General features: G+C 45.5%; 1 protein-coding gene across 1 annotated transcript in view; it reads right to left on the reverse strand.

Moving 5' to 3' along the window:
- Positions 1-336: 336 nt before the first annotated feature.
- Positions 337-17701, reverse strand: part of LOC138963150 (A disintegrin and metalloproteinase with thrombospondin motifs 7-like) — a 48203-nt gene continuing 30838 nt past the window's right edge. The window contains exons 18-25 of the mRNA XM_070335184.1: positions 17367-17542; positions 16336-16465; positions 14857-14952; positions 10207-10379; positions 7720-7786; positions 7197-7280; positions 2744-2989; positions 337-896 (exon numbers count right to left, since the gene is read on the reverse strand). Of these exons, the coding sequence (XP_070191285.1) occupies positions 781-896; positions 2744-2989; positions 7197-7280; positions 7720-7786; positions 10207-10379; positions 14857-14952; positions 16336-16465; positions 17367-17542 (1088 nt within the window). The 3' untranslated portion in view covers positions 337-780. The remainder of the gene's footprint in view (positions 897-2743; positions 2990-7196; positions 7281-7719; positions 7787-10206; positions 10380-14856; positions 14953-16335; positions 16466-17366; positions 17543-17701) is intronic.

The following is a 17701-nucleotide window of genomic DNA, read 5'->3' on the forward strand; positions in this document are numbered from 1 at the left end:
CAAAATTTTCTCGGCTTCTGGGAGGCTTTGCCCCCCAGGCGTTGCCCCTGCACCCCACCTGGACCCCTGCCTTCAGTTGGAACTCCCCCCCCCCACCCCCCTCAAACGAACTTGGTCCAGCCCTGCTCAACAAGAACTCTGTTAAACAAAATAGCCTTATTCAACTCTAACTCAACAAGAACTCTGTCAAACAAAATAGCCTTATTCAACTCTAACTCAACAAGAACTCTGTCAAACAAAATAGCCTTATTCAACTCTAACTCAACAAGAACTCTGTTAAACAAAATAGCCTTATTCAACTCTAACTCAACAAGAACTCTGTCAAACAAAATAGCCTTATTCAACTCTAACTCAACAAGAACTCTGTCAAACAAAATAGCCTTATTCAACTCTAACTCAACAAGAATTCTGTCAAACAAAATAGCCTTATTCAACTCTAACTCAACAAGAACTCTGTCAAACAAAATAGCCTTATTCAACTCTAACTCAACAAGAATTCTGTCAAACAAATTAGCCTTCGTCAACTCTCACTTACATGAATTCTGTCAAAAAAAGTAGCCTTTCACAACTCTAACCAAAGATGAATTCTGTCAAAAAAAGTAGCCTTTACACAACTCTAACCAAACATGAATTCTGTCAAACAACGACGACTTTTGTTTGTCCATACCGCCAAATGATTACAAATTAAGTTTCCTGCATACAGCATTCTAATGAAAAATGAAAACAAACAAAGAAAAGTCCTCAGCGAACAGTGTGCATGGGGCTTAGCTATTTGCCGTTTTACCGCGCCCTCTTTTGTTCCGCGCGGCGGACAGTTTCCAGTGTCATATTAATCTCCATTGATCCGCCGCCATAGTGACCGTGGTACTCAGTCAACAGCGGGTTGTAACTGCAATCTGAAATAACGGAAAAAACTAACTCAGTTTTGTATATTTTGTCAGAATAAACATGAAACATAATATACACGTAGTAGTGCTTTACACTCTCATTGACAGTTTGATCAATTGTAATTAAAAAGAAATGTCATAAATTAATTCCTCTTGTGTTTTATTTCAGATATAATGCGTGAGATGGATTTTTATGTGTTGAAAATATCGACCCCACTGGTATAATTCGTGCACTGAAATGTGGGATTAGATCTCTATGACCATGGTCATATTACCCGGGTGAGAACAAAAAGGTCGAGGCACAAAAGGTCGAGTACATTTGGCCGAGGATCAAAAGGTCGAGTGCGACAAAATGTCGAGGATTGCAAAATGTCGAGGATTGCAAAAGGTCGAGGTTTGAAAATATCGATTTCATTCTCTGTAATACACCACCGCCTGTGCTCGTGTGTACTAAATTCATTATCTTTGATTATTCATACATGAAGAAAATGCTGCTTCGAGTGTCTATTTTGCATGTTACAAGGGTAATTTGTGAATATTAACCACGCGTAAATGAATAGAATTTAAATAGGTTAAGGGGTGATTTGTGAACATGAACCACACACACACGAAGTCAGAGAGTCAGAGTGTTTGTGTTCACACACACACACACACACACACACACACACACACACACACACACACACACACACACACACACACACACACACACACACAGACACACACACATACACACACACACACACATCTTGAAACAAAACAATAGTTAACATCAGGTATAAAAAATTAAAGATTAATTAAAGATAATGATTTAAGCACACACGGGCACAGACAGTGGGGTGCCTACAGAGAATGAAATCGACATTTTCAAACCGCGACCTTTTTATCCTCGTTCTTTTTCAATTCTCGACGTTTTGTCCCCTCGACGTTGTGCTGTCGACATTTTGTCACACTCGACCTTTTGTCACCCTCGATCATTTGACTCTCGACCAAATGTCCTCGACCTTTTGTGTATCGATATTTTCAACCTCGACCTTTTGTCCAGCGATATACAAGACAGTGAGGATGCTATCTTGCAGGCACTTGACTTACCACTGCAGTCCAGTGATTTACAAGACAGTGAAGATGCTATCTTGCAGGCACTTGACTTACCACTGCAGTCCAGTGATTTACAATACAGTAAGGATGCTATCTTCCAGGCACTTGACTTACCACTGCAGTCCAGCGATTTACAAGACAGTGAGGATGCTATCTTGCAGGCACTTGACTTACCACTGCAGTCCAGTGATTTACAATACAGTGAGGATGCTATCCTCCGGGCACTTGACTTACCACTGCAGTCCAGTGATTTACAAGACAGTGAGGATGCTATCTTCCAGGCACTTGACTTACCACTGCAGTCCAGTGGTTTACAAGACAGTGATGATGCTATCTTCCAGGCACTTGACTTACCGCTGCAGTCCAGCGATTTACAATACAGTGAGGATGCTATCCTCCAGGCACTTGACTTACCACTGCAGTCCAGCGACTTTTAACATTTTCAAGAGGATTTGCACTGTGAGGATGCTATCTTCCAGGCACTTGACTTACCGCTGCAGTCCAGCGACTTTTAACATTTACAAGAGGATTTGCACTGTGATGATCCTGTCTTCCAGGCACTTGACTTACCACTGCAGTCCAGTGATTTACAAGACAGTGAGGATGCTATCTTAACCTTGAATGGTTGAAAACGACGTTAAACACCAAATAAAGAAAGAAAGAAAGAAAGGATGCTATCTTCCAGGCACTTGACTTACCACTGCAGTCCAGTGATTTACAAGACAGTGAGGATGCTATCTTCCAGGCACTTGACTTACCGCTGCAGTCCAGCCCTCCACAGCCGGCAGTACACTGACACTCGCACGTGGCTGTGCTGAGCGTACCACCGTTGAAGCACTCCTTCACTGGTTTACACTCATTGCAGTCCGGGCCCTCGTACTGAGTCTTGCACGTGCAGCGAGCCTGGAAGGTGCGAGGGTTGGAGGAACAGTCACACCTACAGTCCGACTTCTTCTTGCCCCCGTTATCGCAGAAGTCGTAACACGTGTACTCACACTGCTTGCCTGTGAAGCGGAAAGGAAACAGACAATGGACGACTAGAGAGTTCCGCGGCTCGCGCATGCGCACTTCTTATTCGAAAGCGTTTTGAGTAGATCATCGCCATCTTGAATTTGAATACATGTAGGCTTACTGTGCTAGCTATGGCTGAACCAAATTTCAGCGAAGTTTTTCTGGACAAATTGTGACTCTGGAGCAATGAATCACTGAAACATGTCGGAACCATCTAGCAGTCTATGGTGCCCATACAGGTGGAACAACCTGTTCGTCACTTGCTTTTCCCATAACAGTTCGCAACTGGACTGCCATTGTGAAAAAAAAACCCAGAATCATAACTAACTGTGTCATATTAAGGCCTCTAGTATTACCCTATAGAACTAGAAATTAAACGGAATAAAAACATCAGAACTAGGCTCCGGCGACTGAGCTGACAAGGGACCAATGATCGCCCTATACTTATTTAAAACCAGTATTTCTTTACAATTACGAATTCGAGCTCTGACAAAAACAGACCAATCTCCTTCTCAAACCGATCAAGCCAAGTCTAAGATACATTGTTTATATTATATTTCAAATTTGAAAAGAAGAAAAGGGTCAAGCAAAATATAAACCGGCATGTATGGCCGTTTATCGATGTCATACCCGGTATTTTGAGACTGTTGTCGGTAAATACTTGATGTTTCCAGTAAATGCGGTCCCAAACGCCAACACCAGCATTCGATAGCACATTGGAACTCGAGAATATTGCAACAACGAACACACGGTTAAAAACAATGTAAATTCTTTCAACATTTTGAGCGCAAAATGGTAACTATTGCAGGCAGCAAACATCTTCTTTCATAAGAGGGACTGTAAAGACAACGGTAGCCAGTAGTTAAAGGTAATCCTGCCTGGTTTCTACCATAAACTGCGTCAAATATAACTTCTCTAATGGGCAGAATATACCTACGCAGTTTCAGCGGCACAGACGACGCACTGCATATTATTTATGCCGCGATAGGGATTATGACTATAATAATAATTGTCAGTAAGTACTGGTGTCACATGACTGATGTGAACCAGTTGATTGGCTAATGGCGATGCGCTAAAACTGTTAGCGCACTCTTGGAGTGCGCTAACTTTTCCACAGAGCGTATTCTTCCGCCCTTTGCCTAAGCGAGACTGTGCTCTCATCCTCAGAATTAATTAATGACATGTAGCTTATATTCTCCACAATACCAAATGACCATAAATTCCCTGCTTCTCAATTAAAGCAGAAGTGGGTTTTTTCTGACAGATTGCATGTGCCTGTGCCAGTGCCAGTGATCTAAAAATAGAAGCCGCTGTGTTTCATCTAATTTTCGCCGACTTGCATAGATTCTTCTCATATGCCGTGTTAGTGGCATGTAGCTTATCATCCACATTACCAAATGATGAGTTAGTATACAATTCCCAGCGGCTAACAGAAAACACAAGTGTTATTCCGATAACGTAGGCTACCACCTAGACCAGTTTGGAAGACTGACTCGATCGACTCTGTAGCAGACTACACAGAAATACGACTACATCAGTTCAGTAAATGAATGGTTTCTTAATTATTATTTCAAGGCAAGAACAATCGTAATCGAAAAGTGCAGACTGCAGTGGTTCGATTGCCCAGGTGGCCTAGCACAGTAGCAGACGACATTAACCCCGCTCAGCAAATGTGAACGAAAAAACGATGGGGATAAATTATAACACGTGTAGGGTTCAGAGCATTCTTACCGTTCATATTTAGTACAGAGTGAAGATACAACACGAGAAATATGCCACATTTGTTTTGAAAATGTGCGAACCGTCGAGTCACGCTTCGAGTCAATTCAAGGGGAGTCACTCCGCACAGTCAATCCGTCGAAGTTCGACTGGAGGTTTCGAATCGCACATAATGAAGAGCACAGTCCTTTCTCCGAGTTCAAATGAGGTCTCTCTGAAAGATCATCACTGTTCAGATTAACGCTACACTGGAATTTACCAACAGAAATTAAAATGCGTGTGACGAAAGCACGACACACTTGAGACACCCCACACAAAAGTAGATCTTTACTGTACACGACCTGACCACACAGTTATGCCTATTCAAATGCGCGTTGCAAAATGTGCGTTTGGAATCTTCTTTTTTCTATGGCGGTACTGACAATATCGTTATTGAAACAATCCCAGTGCACTAAGGGATTTATAGAGCAAATCTCGAAAATAATTATTGAACTCAGCGCTATGCGCTTCGTTCAATAATGAATTTTCTCGATTTGCTCTATAAATCCCTTAGTGCACTGGGATGTCTCAATAACTTAAATAATAATAATAAATGAGCATTTATATAGCGCAACATCATAACTTTACAATTATGCTCTTTGCGCATAGTACTTGGCCTGTTTTTGGCTCACGTAAGTGTAGCCTATGCGATGCTAACTTTTGTCTGTCTGTGCGTGCGTGCGTGCGTGCGTGCGTATGTATGTATGTCTGTGGTAGAAACTTTAACATTTCGTCATTTGAAGACGTCACATTATGACGTAAGAGGGTTAGACGTCACGCGAAGGAATTACTGAAAGTCTCGGTCATTATTTTGAGCGGGCCGAGACTAGTTGGCTGTCGTGTCCCTGTAAGTAGGCTACATGCAGACAGACAGATCTAGATCTAGTGTCTCGCTTTCTTGCACAGTGTCACCTATGCTCAATGTGTGTGTGTGTATGTGTGACGGAGTGATTGAGTTTGTTGTGGACCGGCACGGTTGGCCTAGTGGTAAGGCGTTCGCCCCGTGATCGGGAGGTCGTGGGTTCGAACCCCGGCCGGGTCATACCTAAGACTTTAAAATTGGCAATCTAGTGGCTGCTCCGCCTGGCGTCTGGCATTATGGGGTTAGTGCTAGGACTGGTTGGTCCGGTGTCAGAATAATGTGACTGGGTGAGACATGAAGCCTGTGCTGCGACTTCTGTCATGTCGGTGCCACATAATGCTGACACACATGTTCCTGTGCATAGTTTATGGATAACGTGTAGTTGGGAAGTTAAGAGTAGAAATAATTAGTATTTAGTGTAGGAGGAGGGTTGGGGGTGGGTAGGGAGGGGGTGGGTATGGTTTACTTTGAGCAGGTCGGTTTCAGTTTTAATAAAGAATTTTAGAGAATTGTGTATTTTATATTTGAGTCTTTCGTGTTTTAGACATTGATGCATTTAATAGTTTTAACGAGTTGCCTTTTGTTTTATCATTCTGGTGTTTATCTAGATGTGTTGTGTATTTTATAAGAAGTTTTTAAAAGTTCGAAGTTATTTTAGCATATAGGTTTTTTATGGTCTTAATAGTTAAACATGTATTACGTTATTATTAAGATTCATGTTTTGTTAGCACTAAGCAGTTGTTTTAATCAGTCTGGTTTTCTCTTGTTTTCATTTTATGAACATTTTAAATGTTAGACTAACTTATTGTTTTGTACAGAATAATAACTGTGTGAATGGTGTTATACTGAATGAAAGAGTGTGACATGAAGTTCTTGTACATCATTGTAAAGAGTGTGAATGACGTTTTAGTTTAGATGTCAAGCGCTTAGAGCAAGCCTTTTTAACGAAAGTTTTTGATTTAGCGCTATATAAATGTTCTTCTTCTTATTATTATTATTATTGTGTGTGGAGCACGTTATATGTCAAAGCAGCACCGCCCTGATATGGCCCTTCGTGGTCGGCTGGGCGTTAAGCAAACAAACAAACAAAGATTGAGTTTGTGTTACTGTTTGTCGATTTCTTACGTGAGCCTTGAAGGCTTCGCCTCTTGTTCTTTCATGCAACGTGCAGCGGGCTGGGATAATTTGCAGTGCGTCGTAGGTCCTGCTGAAGTTTCATATGTGAGCGGAGCCCCTAAGATCACACAAATCGTTTTAGCCGTGATCAAGCCGTAATCTAGCTTACGCAAAAAGGGTCGCTGAAAAATGTGACTGCCAAATATGTTACAGTAAATTCTCAAAATCCCTGAAAATGTTAGTGAATTTGTAAGTTTCCTGTTTCACTCAGGGATTTTACAAATTTCCTAAAAATTCTAGGAAATTGTAAATTTTCTGAAATTTGCATGCCACTTTTTGACAAATTTACTGACCAATAAAAAATCATTTTCAGTAAATTTGTCAAATTCTTCAAATTATTTGTTTTTCTATTTTCCTCGTTTTGCATATAAGGAGACAGCTAGGAGAGGGGATATTCGTCTTACCATACGTTTTAGTCTGCGGACACAGACAGCCACCAATGCTTGCGTTCGCCACACCGCTGTTCTGGCAGGTTGGGGGTGCGGGAACTGAAAGTGTACAAAGTCATGCGCGATTGAGTTCTGGCAACCATAGAACAGAAAAGAAAAAAGAAAGAAAGAAAGACACACACACACACACACCCACACACACACACACACACACACACACACACACACACACACACACACACACACACACACACACATTTCGTATAACACTTGTTTTAAGAGGGGCAATAGCAACCCTGTCTCTTTAATCAAGCTAGGAAAGACTGGCATGGTATTTTCAGAATGAACTAGCGGAGGGGGCTTGGGGGTGGGTGGAACATCTTTTATTGAAATGTGTATAAGCAAGGATATCACCCCTACTGTGTTTTTTAAGCTGATCAAAGTTCAGAGCTCTTTTAATTTTATTGCACAGTGAAGTGCTGTACGTTCACGAACGCAGTCTTGATTAAAAAAAAGCCGTCATCAAATCGTGACTTACTTGTGGCCGGTGGCTGAAAGGCCCAGTGCATGACCACCGTTCTCACATCCCTGCTCTTGTTTTTCACCTGATAGAAAAGAAAAGCAGGGTTTAACTCATTGTCTCCCAGGTACGGATATATCCGAACCCACTCATATGGCTCTATCTGATTTGGTACGGATATATCCACACACACAGTCACTTCAGTCGCTTCCTGTAACGTCGATCTAACGCCTGCATTCTAGCATGTTGATACACAGTTTCTACACAATTACTACAATTCTGAGTGACCTGCTGCAGCACAGCTGGTTTCGGCTATGGTCAACATAGGTGGGGTAGAAAGTGTTAACAGTTACAACACACAGTAGCGAGTCACTTTTCGTATCGACGTCAGCACAACGTCATTCAACCTGGCCAGAGCAAGTACGGCTGCTGTTCCTTCTTCACACACGCACTGTGATGATGGCCACGGTACGGAAGGTCTAGTGCCAACCGGCAAAGTTCTCAGTTTACATCGCAAAATATGAGATGATGCTATATGATATCAATTATATACAGGGTGACCCCCCAAAAAGAGTACCCAAACAAAACGTCATAAATTGTACAAAAATAAAGCAATCTTCATAAAATTTATTTACAAACACAAGTAGCCTCTGCATGATTCGCGCAGAAAATGTTAGCGTTCTAGCTTGTCTTCCAGGAAAGTTATGCTCATTCTACAGAACATGCTCCAAATGGCCTCCCCCGGATTTAAATCCCCCAGATTTCTATCTTTGGGGGTTCCTGAAAGACAACGTCTACAGGAACAACCCACAGACAATCACAGAACTCAAGAGAGCCATCACAACAACCATTCGCAGAATCTCGCAACAGGAGTGTGTGCGGGTGATTGATAACTTTGCGCGGCGAGTTCAAGTTTGCCTGCAGCGGCGCGGAGGCCATTTGGAGTATGTTCTGTAGAATGAGCATAACTTTCCTGAAAGAAAAGCTAGAACGCTAAAATGCTCTGTGCAAATCATACAGAGGCTACTTGTGTGTGTAAATAAATTTTATGAAGATTGCTTTATTTTTGTTCAATTTATGATGTTTTGTTTGGGTACTCTTTTTTGGGGGGTCACCCTGTACCATACACGATACGATCTTGCCATACGATATGATATGACATGATACATGTGTACCATGATTTCCATAGGGCAGTCGGTGTGATCATGATATGACATGATACATTTGTACCATGATTTCCATAGGGCAGTCTATATGCCCAGTAGGTGTGATCCTATGACATGATACAAGTGTACCATGATTTCCATAAGGCAGTCTATATGCCCAGTTGGTGTGATCCTATGACATGATACAAGTGTACCATGATTTCCATAGGGCAGTCTATAGGCCCAGGAGGTGTGATCCCGATATGACATGATACATGAGTACCATGATTTCCATAGGGCAGTCTATAGGCCCAGGAGGTGTGATCACGATATGACATGATACATGAGTACCATGATTTCCATAGGGCAGTCTATAGGCCCAGGAGGTGTGATGACGATATGAAATGATACTTGAGTACCATGATTTCTATAGGGCAGTCTATAGGCCCAGGAGGTGTGATGACGATATGACATGATACATGAGTACCATGATTTCCAAAGGGCAGTCTATAGGCCCAGTAGATGTGATCATGATATGACATGAAACATGTGTACCATGATTTCCATAGGGCAGTCTATATATGATACATGTGTACCATGATTTACATAGGGCAGTCAGTCTATAGCTAGGCCCAATAGGTGTGATCATGCCCCAAGGCAGATGTTTCTATGCTTCTTGGTATGCTATCCTGATTCGCCTTTTAACGCCGTGATGTTCTAAGGACGGTCTGTCGGCGCGTCAGCAGTGATCGGCAGTGACCATGCCCCGAATGCGGATGACCCACTGCGCATTTCTGGGTATGCTGTGTTCTGTTACGGGGTGCCGGCTACGCTTTGCTATGCTATGCTGTGCCTTGAATGCATATACCACGCGTCTACGCTATAATATTGATACCATGATTTTCATAGGATGGTCTATGGGCCCATCAGCATAGTTCATGTGCTATGCCACGCCATGCTGTGGAATGCTATAACACGATATTAATACCACGACGTTCAAAGGCAGGTCTATGGGCCAATCAGCATAGTTCATATGCTATGCCATGCTATGGTATATGCTGCAACAAGATATTAATACCATGATTTTCAGAGGCATAGGGCGGTCTATAGGCCCATCCACATATTCAATCTGCTATGCCACGCCATGCTATGGTATGCTTTAATATGATATTAATACCACGATTTTCATAGGCCGGTCTATAGGACCATCAGCATAGTTTATCTGCTATGCCACGCTTTGCTATGGTATACTACAAGATGTGAATACCATGATTTTCATAGGCCGGTCTATGGGACCATCGGCATAGTTTATCTGCTATGCCACGCCATGCTATGGTATACTACAACAAGATATGAATACCATGATTTTCATAGGCCGGTCTATGGGTCCATCAGCAGTGATCATGCTCCCAAGCCGGATGGTCCAGTGGGTGCCGGCAAAGTTCCTTGGGTGTTGCGGGTTGTCCGTGAAGCGTGCACGGCGCTTGTCACTGCCTACCACCAGCACGTGGTTGTCGTCTTTGTCCGTCAGGGCTGAAATCAAACGACAGATGATACGATGAAAGCCACAGAGCTGAAATGTCATGGAACATGATATCATGAAAACCACCGCATTTGGAGTGTTATTTTGGGTTTGTTTCGATCTAAACAGAACTTTTAAACACATTTCTGTGATAAGTGTTTTAATGGCAAAAAATAGCACACATGTAGTGTTCACTTGTGTTCTTTGCTAGTACAACTACCGGTATGTTCGAAGTCACAAAGTGTTCAAAACTGTTTACAGAAACGTGTCAAAAAGTGGAACACTTCTGTTTAGAGTTTTCAATTTTTTTTTATAATGTGTTTTGGGTGTGTATTTGGTTTTCTTTTAGTGTGTTTTGGGCGTGTTTTTGTTTGTTCGTTTCACTGCAAAATAAAAGTGTGAAGAAAACGCTGATCAGCAGTCACAGCAACAAGCATTATCCTGAAATATTGTTCAAGGCACAGTCATCCCCATGTAAACGACCCGACTCATCGTCTGGACAGGTTTAACATGTGTATTGATCATCCCTCTGTTTAGACACATACCAACAGTCAACAACCAGTTTGCCTTCTGTGCAGAGTGGGACTGTTCTGTGCACAGTGGGACTGTTCTGTGCAGAGTGGGACTGTTCTGTGCACAGTGGGACTGTTCTGTGCAGAGTGGGACTGTTCTGTGCAGAGTGGGACTGTTCTGTGCAGAGTGGGACTGTTCTGTGCAGAGTGGGACTGTTCTGTGCAGAGTGGGACTGTTCTGTGCAGAGTGGGACTGTTCTGTGCAGAGTGGGACTGTTCTGTGCACAGTGGGACTGTTCTGTGCAGAGTGGGACTGTTCTGTGCACAGTGGGACTGTTCTGTGCAGAGTGGGACTGTTCTGTGCACAGTGGGACTGTTCTGTGCAGAGTGGGACTGTTCTGTGCACAGTGGGACTGTTCTGTGCACAGTGGGACTGTTCTGTGCACAGTGGGACTGTTCTGTGCACAGTGGGACTGTTCTGTGCAGAGTGGGACTGTTCTGTGCAGAGTGGGACTGTTCTGTGCAGAGTGGGACTGTTCTGTGCAGAGTGGGACTGTTCTGTGCAGAGTGGGACTGTTCTGTGCAGAGTGGGACTGTTCTGTGCAGAGTGGGACTGTTCTGTGCAGAGTGGGACTGTTCTGTGCAGAGTGGGACTGTTCTGTGCAGAGTGGGACTGTTCTGTGCAGAGTGGGACTGTTCTGTGCAGAGTGGGACTGTTCTGTGCAGAGTGGGACTGTTCTGTGCACAGTGGGACTGTTCTGTGCAGAGTGGGACTGTTCTGTGCAGAGTGGGACTGTTCTGTGCACAGTGGGACTGTTCTGTGCAGAGTGGGACTGTTCTGTGCAGAGTGGGACTGTTCTGTGCAGAGTGGGACTGTTCTGTGCAGAGTGGGACTGTTCTGTGCACAGTGGGACTGTTCTGTGCACAGTGGGACTGTTCTGTGCAGAGTGGGACTGTTCTGTGCACAGTGGGACTGTTCTGTGCACAGTGGGACTGTTCTGTGCACAGTGGGACTGTTCTGTGCAGAGTGGGACTGTTCTGTGCAGAGTGGGACTGTTCTGTGCAGAGTGGGACTGTTCTGTGCAGAGTGGGACTGTTCTGTGCAGAGTGGGACTGTTCTGTGCAGAGTGGGACTGTTCTGTGCACAGTGGGACTGTTCTGTGCAGAGTGGGACTGTTCTGTGCAGAGTGGGACTGTTCTGTGCAGAGTGGGACTGTTCTGTGCAGAGTGGGACTGTTCTGTGCACAGTGGGACTGTTCTGTGCACAGTGGGACTGTTCTGTGCACAGTGGGACTGTTCTGTGCACAGTGGGACTGTTCTGTGCACAGTGGGACTGTTCTGTGCAGAGTGGGACTGTTCTGTGCAGAGTGGGACTGTTCTGTGCAGAGTGGGACTGTTCTGTGCAGAGTGGGACTGTTCTGTGCAGAGTGGGACTGTTCTGTGCAGAGTGGGACTGTTCTGTGCAGAGTGGGACTGTTCTGTGCACAGTGGGACTGTTCTGTGCAGAGTGGGACTGTTCTGTGCAGAGTGGGACTGTTCTGTGCAGAGTGGGACTGTTCTGTGCACAGTGGGACTGTTCTGTGCAGAGTGGGACTGTTCTGTGCAGAGTGGGACTGTTCTGTGCAGAGTGGGACTGTTCTGTGCACAGTGGGACTGTTCTGTGCAGAGTGGGACTGTTCTGTGCAGAGTGGGACTGTTCTGTGCACAGTGGGACTGTTCTGTGCAGAGTGGGACTGTTCTGTGCAGAGTGGGACTGTTCTGTGCACAGTGGGACTGTTCTGTGCAGAGTGGGACTGTTCTGTGCACAGTGGGACTGTTCTGTGCAGAGTGGGACTGTTCTGTGCAGAGTGGGACTGTTCTGTGCAGAGTGGGACTGTTCTGTGCAGAGTGGGACTGTTCTGTGCAGAGTGGGACTGTTCTGTGCAGAGTGGGACTGTTCTGTGCAGAGTGGGACTGTTCTGTGCACAGTGGGACTGTTCTGTGCACAGTGGGACTGTTCTGTGCAGAGTGGGACTGTTCTGTGCAGAGTGGGACTGTTCTGTGCACAGTGGGACTGTTCTGTGCAGAGTGGGACTGTTCTGTGCAGAGTGGGACTGTTCTGTGCAGAGTGGGACTGTTCTGTGCACAGTGGGACTGTTCTGTGCAGAGTGGGACTGTTCTGTGCAGAGTGGGACTGTTCTGTGCAGAGTGGGACTGTTCTGTGCAGAGTGGGACTGTTCTGTGCACAGTGGGACTGTTCTGTGCACAGTGGGACTGTTCTGTGCAGAGTGGGACTGTTCTGTGCAGAGTGGGACTGTTCTGTGCACAGTGGGACTGTTCTGTGCACAGTGGGACTGTTCTGTGCACAGTGGGACTGTTCTGTGCAGAGTGGGACTGTTCTGTGCAGAGTGGGACTGTTCTGTGCAGAGTGGGACTGTTCTGTGCAGAGTGGGACTGTTCTGTGCACAGTGGGACTGTTCTGTGCAGAGTGGGACTGTTCTGTGCAGAGTGGGACTGTTCTGTGCAGAGTGGGACTGTTCTGTGCAGAGTGGGACTGTTCTGTGCAGAGTGGGACTGTTCTGTGCACAGTGGGACTGTTCTGTGCACAGTGGGACTGTTCTGTGCAGAGTGGGACTGTTCTGTGCAGAGTGGGACTGTTCTGTGCACAGTGGGACTGTTCTGTGCAGAGTGGGACTGTTCTGTGCAGAGTGGGACTGTTCTGTGCAGAGTGGGACTGTTCTGTGCACAGTGGGACTGTTCTGTGCAGAGTGGGACTGTTCTGTGCAGAGTGGGACTGTTCTGTGCAGAGTGGGACTGTTCTGTGCAGAGTGGGACTGTTCTGTGCACAGTGGGACTGTTCTGTGCAGAGTGGGACTGTTCTGTGCAGAGTGGGACTGTTCTGTGCAGAGTGGGACTGTTCTGTGTTCTGTGCACAGTGGGACTGTTCTGTGCACAGTGGGACTGTTCTGTGCACAGTGGGACTGTTCTGTGCAGAGTGGGACTGTTCTGTGCAGAGTGGGACTGTTCTGTGCACAGTGGGACTGTTCTGTGCACAGTGGGACTGTTCTGTGCACAGTGGGACTGTTCTGTGCACAGTGGGACTGTTCTGTGCACAGTGGGACTGTTCTGTGCACAGTGGGACTGTTCTGTGCACAGTGGGACTGTTCTGTGCAGAGTGGGACTGTTCTGTGCAGAGTGGGACTGTTCTGTGCAGAGTGGGACTGTTCTGTGCACAGTGGGACTGTTCTGTGCACAGTGGGACTGTTCTGTATGAATTGATTTCTGAACGGACACTAGACCGGCACGGTTGGCCTAGTGGTAAGGCGTCTGTCCCGTGACCGGGAGGTCGTGGGTTCGAACCCGGCCGGGTCATACCTAAGACTTTAAAATTGGCAATCTAGTGGCTGCTCCGCCTGGCGTCTGGCATTATGGGGTTAGTGCTAGGACTGGTTGGTCCGGTGTCAGAATAATGTGACTGGGTGAGACATGAAGCCTGTGCTGCGACTTCTGTCTTGTGTGTGGCGCACGTTATATGTCAAAGCTGCACCGCCCTGATATGGCCCTTCGTGGTCGGCTGGGCGTTAAGCAAACAAACAAACAAACAAACAAACAAACTAGCGGCAGTCTGGGATTTGAATAAGGGTTAGGCGTCGGGTTAGGGTATTTTTCGTGGGTTTTTTTCCGCAGAGGAAACAGTCAGTATGTTGATGCTTGGTGGAAGGGTGTTTTTATCCCATACCAAATCTGAAATGGTGAGCCGAACATATTCGACTACAGTGGAACCCCTTTTTTAAGACCTCAATAAATCGGAGAAAATCAGGTCATAAAATGGGGGTAATTTGACAGAGGATATGAACAGAAGGTCTTTAAAAACAGGTTCTTAAAAGGGAAGAAGTCTGAAATTGGGGGGTCTTATCAGGGGAATTCCACTGTATGCCTTTAAGACAGTTAAGACACAAAGGCAGTCGGTCGCCGTCATAAAACAAGTACGACTGACCCAGGCGAACGTCGGGTCTTATGGTTGGGCCGTTGTCGACGGCGAAGGTGATTTTGCGAGTGCCTGTTGGCAGGACATGTACCTCTTGCAGAGTGTCTGCACAAGAAAATAAAAATTTTTAGCAATTGATAGAACATGGACACGCAGACAGAAAGACAGAGGGACGGACAGACAGACAGACAGACAGACAGACAGACAGACAGACACACACACACACACACACACACACACACACACACACCCACGCATGTTCAGTGATGACGGAACACACACACACACACACACACACACACACACACACACACACACACACACACACACACACACACACACACACACACACACACACATGTTTAGTGATGACGGAACACACACACACACACACACACACACACACACACACACACACACACACACACACACACACACACACGCACCCACACATGTTCAGTGATGACAGAACACACACACACACACATGTTTAGTGATGACGGAACACACACACACACACACACACACATATACATACACGCACAGAACCAAACACAGACACACACAGACACACACACACACACACACACACACACACACACACACACGCGCGCGCGCACACAGGGCAATCATTATCAGTGTCGTCTATCAACGATTGCCAAAATCAACACACACATTTCTATATAACGACCCTCACACCTGACAGGAAGCTTTTATTTTATCGCAACAAGAACTACACCGTACCTTCTTTGGCAAGCAAAGACATCACACACCAGAAATCCATTAAAGTTAGTGTCCAAACGTGCATTTAAATGCAAATTATAAATGCTGTGTTGGGTAATCTTTGTAGACGAAATGTTCTGGAGGTAAGCCTACATGTTTCTAAACGACACCGCAAACGTATTCCCTTTGCAATTTTCTGGGTTAAATTCTACACATAAAACGTCTCCAGCATGGAGTCTTCACTACTATTTCTTGAACCTGATGTAGCAGCCGGGTTTGGTCTCTAAAAGCAAACAGATAAATTCTCTATTTCCACCAGATTAAAATGTCAGCGATACTGTTCCACGTGAACACGGAACATTAATCTTTATGAGCGACCATGTCGTTGGAACCATTTCACAATGGTCTAAAACAAAGGGAGACTACTGCGGCAGAAGTGACTCCAGACGAACTCCGGAAATAACTCTGTCGCGTTTGAATGAGTTGTGAAAGAGTGAATACTCTTGCTTCTAGTGAGGGAAGCTTTCAACACGTGCTTCTTGTCAACATGTTTCAGACACACCCCTCACTACAGACTGGCCTGTGGATTATTTGTCTCACTAAAAGTAAGGGTATTCACTCTTTTTCAACCCATAAAACCCCGATTTCTGTTCACGAAATCATAAGAAAAACTTCCTTAAAACAATGCCATGTTAAATTTCAGTTATTTCCGAACATCGTTTATTGGCACTTCTGCCGCAGTAATTTCCAAAAAACATCGATTACCTCCCCCTGGTACAGTGATGTTGGTATCGCCGGAGGTGCAGGTAGAGTTGTCTCCGCCACACACCCCACACAGGTCCAGCAGCTTGCCCTCACTTCTCTGCTCCATGGACTGACCGTCACAGCCAAACTCCTGTGTAACAACATTCATTTTGCAGTATTGGACTCTCATTCATGACTTACTATACAGTGTGTGTGTGTGGGGGGGGGAGGGTGTGTGTGCGTGTGAGTGCATGCGTGCGTGCGTGCCTTACTATACAAGCTCTGTCTGCCAACAAAGAAACTGAGCTCAACAACACCCTCCAACAGGTTGCTCAGAACCGAAGGGTCGTACTTCAGTGGGTGCCAGCTCATTGTGACATAGCAGGAAACGAGGCTGCAGACAAACTTGCCAAGGAAGGTGCCTCAAAGGAACAGTTCACGTCCCAGCTGCAGTACAAGGAAAAAAAGACAATCATCAAAAACAAGAGGAAAACCAGAGCGGAGAAAGATGACTACCACCTGCTCCAACGTGAAGAACAAGTCGTCCTACTCAGACTCCGCACTGGACATAACAGACTAAACCATCATATGGCCACAAAGCTGAAGCTAGTTCCCTCCCCCCTATGTCCGTGTGGCAAGAATCAGACAGCAGAGCACATCCTGCAGGCTTGTCCATACCACAGTGCTCTGAGGGACACCACCTGGCCAGAGGAGACAGCGCTACAAAAGAAGCTATACGGCCCCAGAGAGGACTTGGAGAGGACAGCACGTTTCGCCCTGCAGTCCGGACTGACGATCTAACAGCGAACGACAAGAGAAGAAGACTATACAGCGTGTGTGTGTAGTGTAAAGTGCATGTGTGGACCAATTTCATTTATTTCAGTTCACTTCATTTCATACAAGTGTTGGTGCATTGATGTAACTGCCGGGGACAGGGAGGAGCTGGGGGAGGGGTGAATGGGGAACAGACACAGTGTGTAAGTGTATGTGCATTCTAGTATGTGGTTAGTTTGTTCTCACACACAGACACACAGACACACACACACACTGACCACACAGCGGCCCCGCAGACAGCGAGCAGTGAGGCCGAGCACGAGGCGATCAAAGATCCTGATGGAGCCACACAATGTGCCGTCAGCCTGCAACAACACCCCCGCCTTGTCGTTTCTCTGCAGAAAGGGCGGTACGTCTGCTGGAGTGTTACAGTACACTACACAGGACGTCTCCACTGAAACAGTCACACACACCTTTGTAAATATTTTAAGGGATGCTTTCACAAAGGACTTAGTACTTACCACACCTTTAAGGGGTGCTTTCACAAATGGCTTAGTACCACAACTTTAAGGGATGCTTTCACAAATGGCTTAGTACCACACCTTTAAGGGGT

This window comes from Littorina saxatilis, linkage group LG3, assembly GCF_037325665.1.
Source record: "Littorina saxatilis isolate snail1 linkage group LG3, US_GU_Lsax_2.0, whole genome shotgun sequence".
NCBI classification, from domain to species: domain Eukaryota; kingdom Metazoa; phylum Mollusca; class Gastropoda; order Littorinimorpha; family Littorinidae; genus Littorina; species Littorina saxatilis.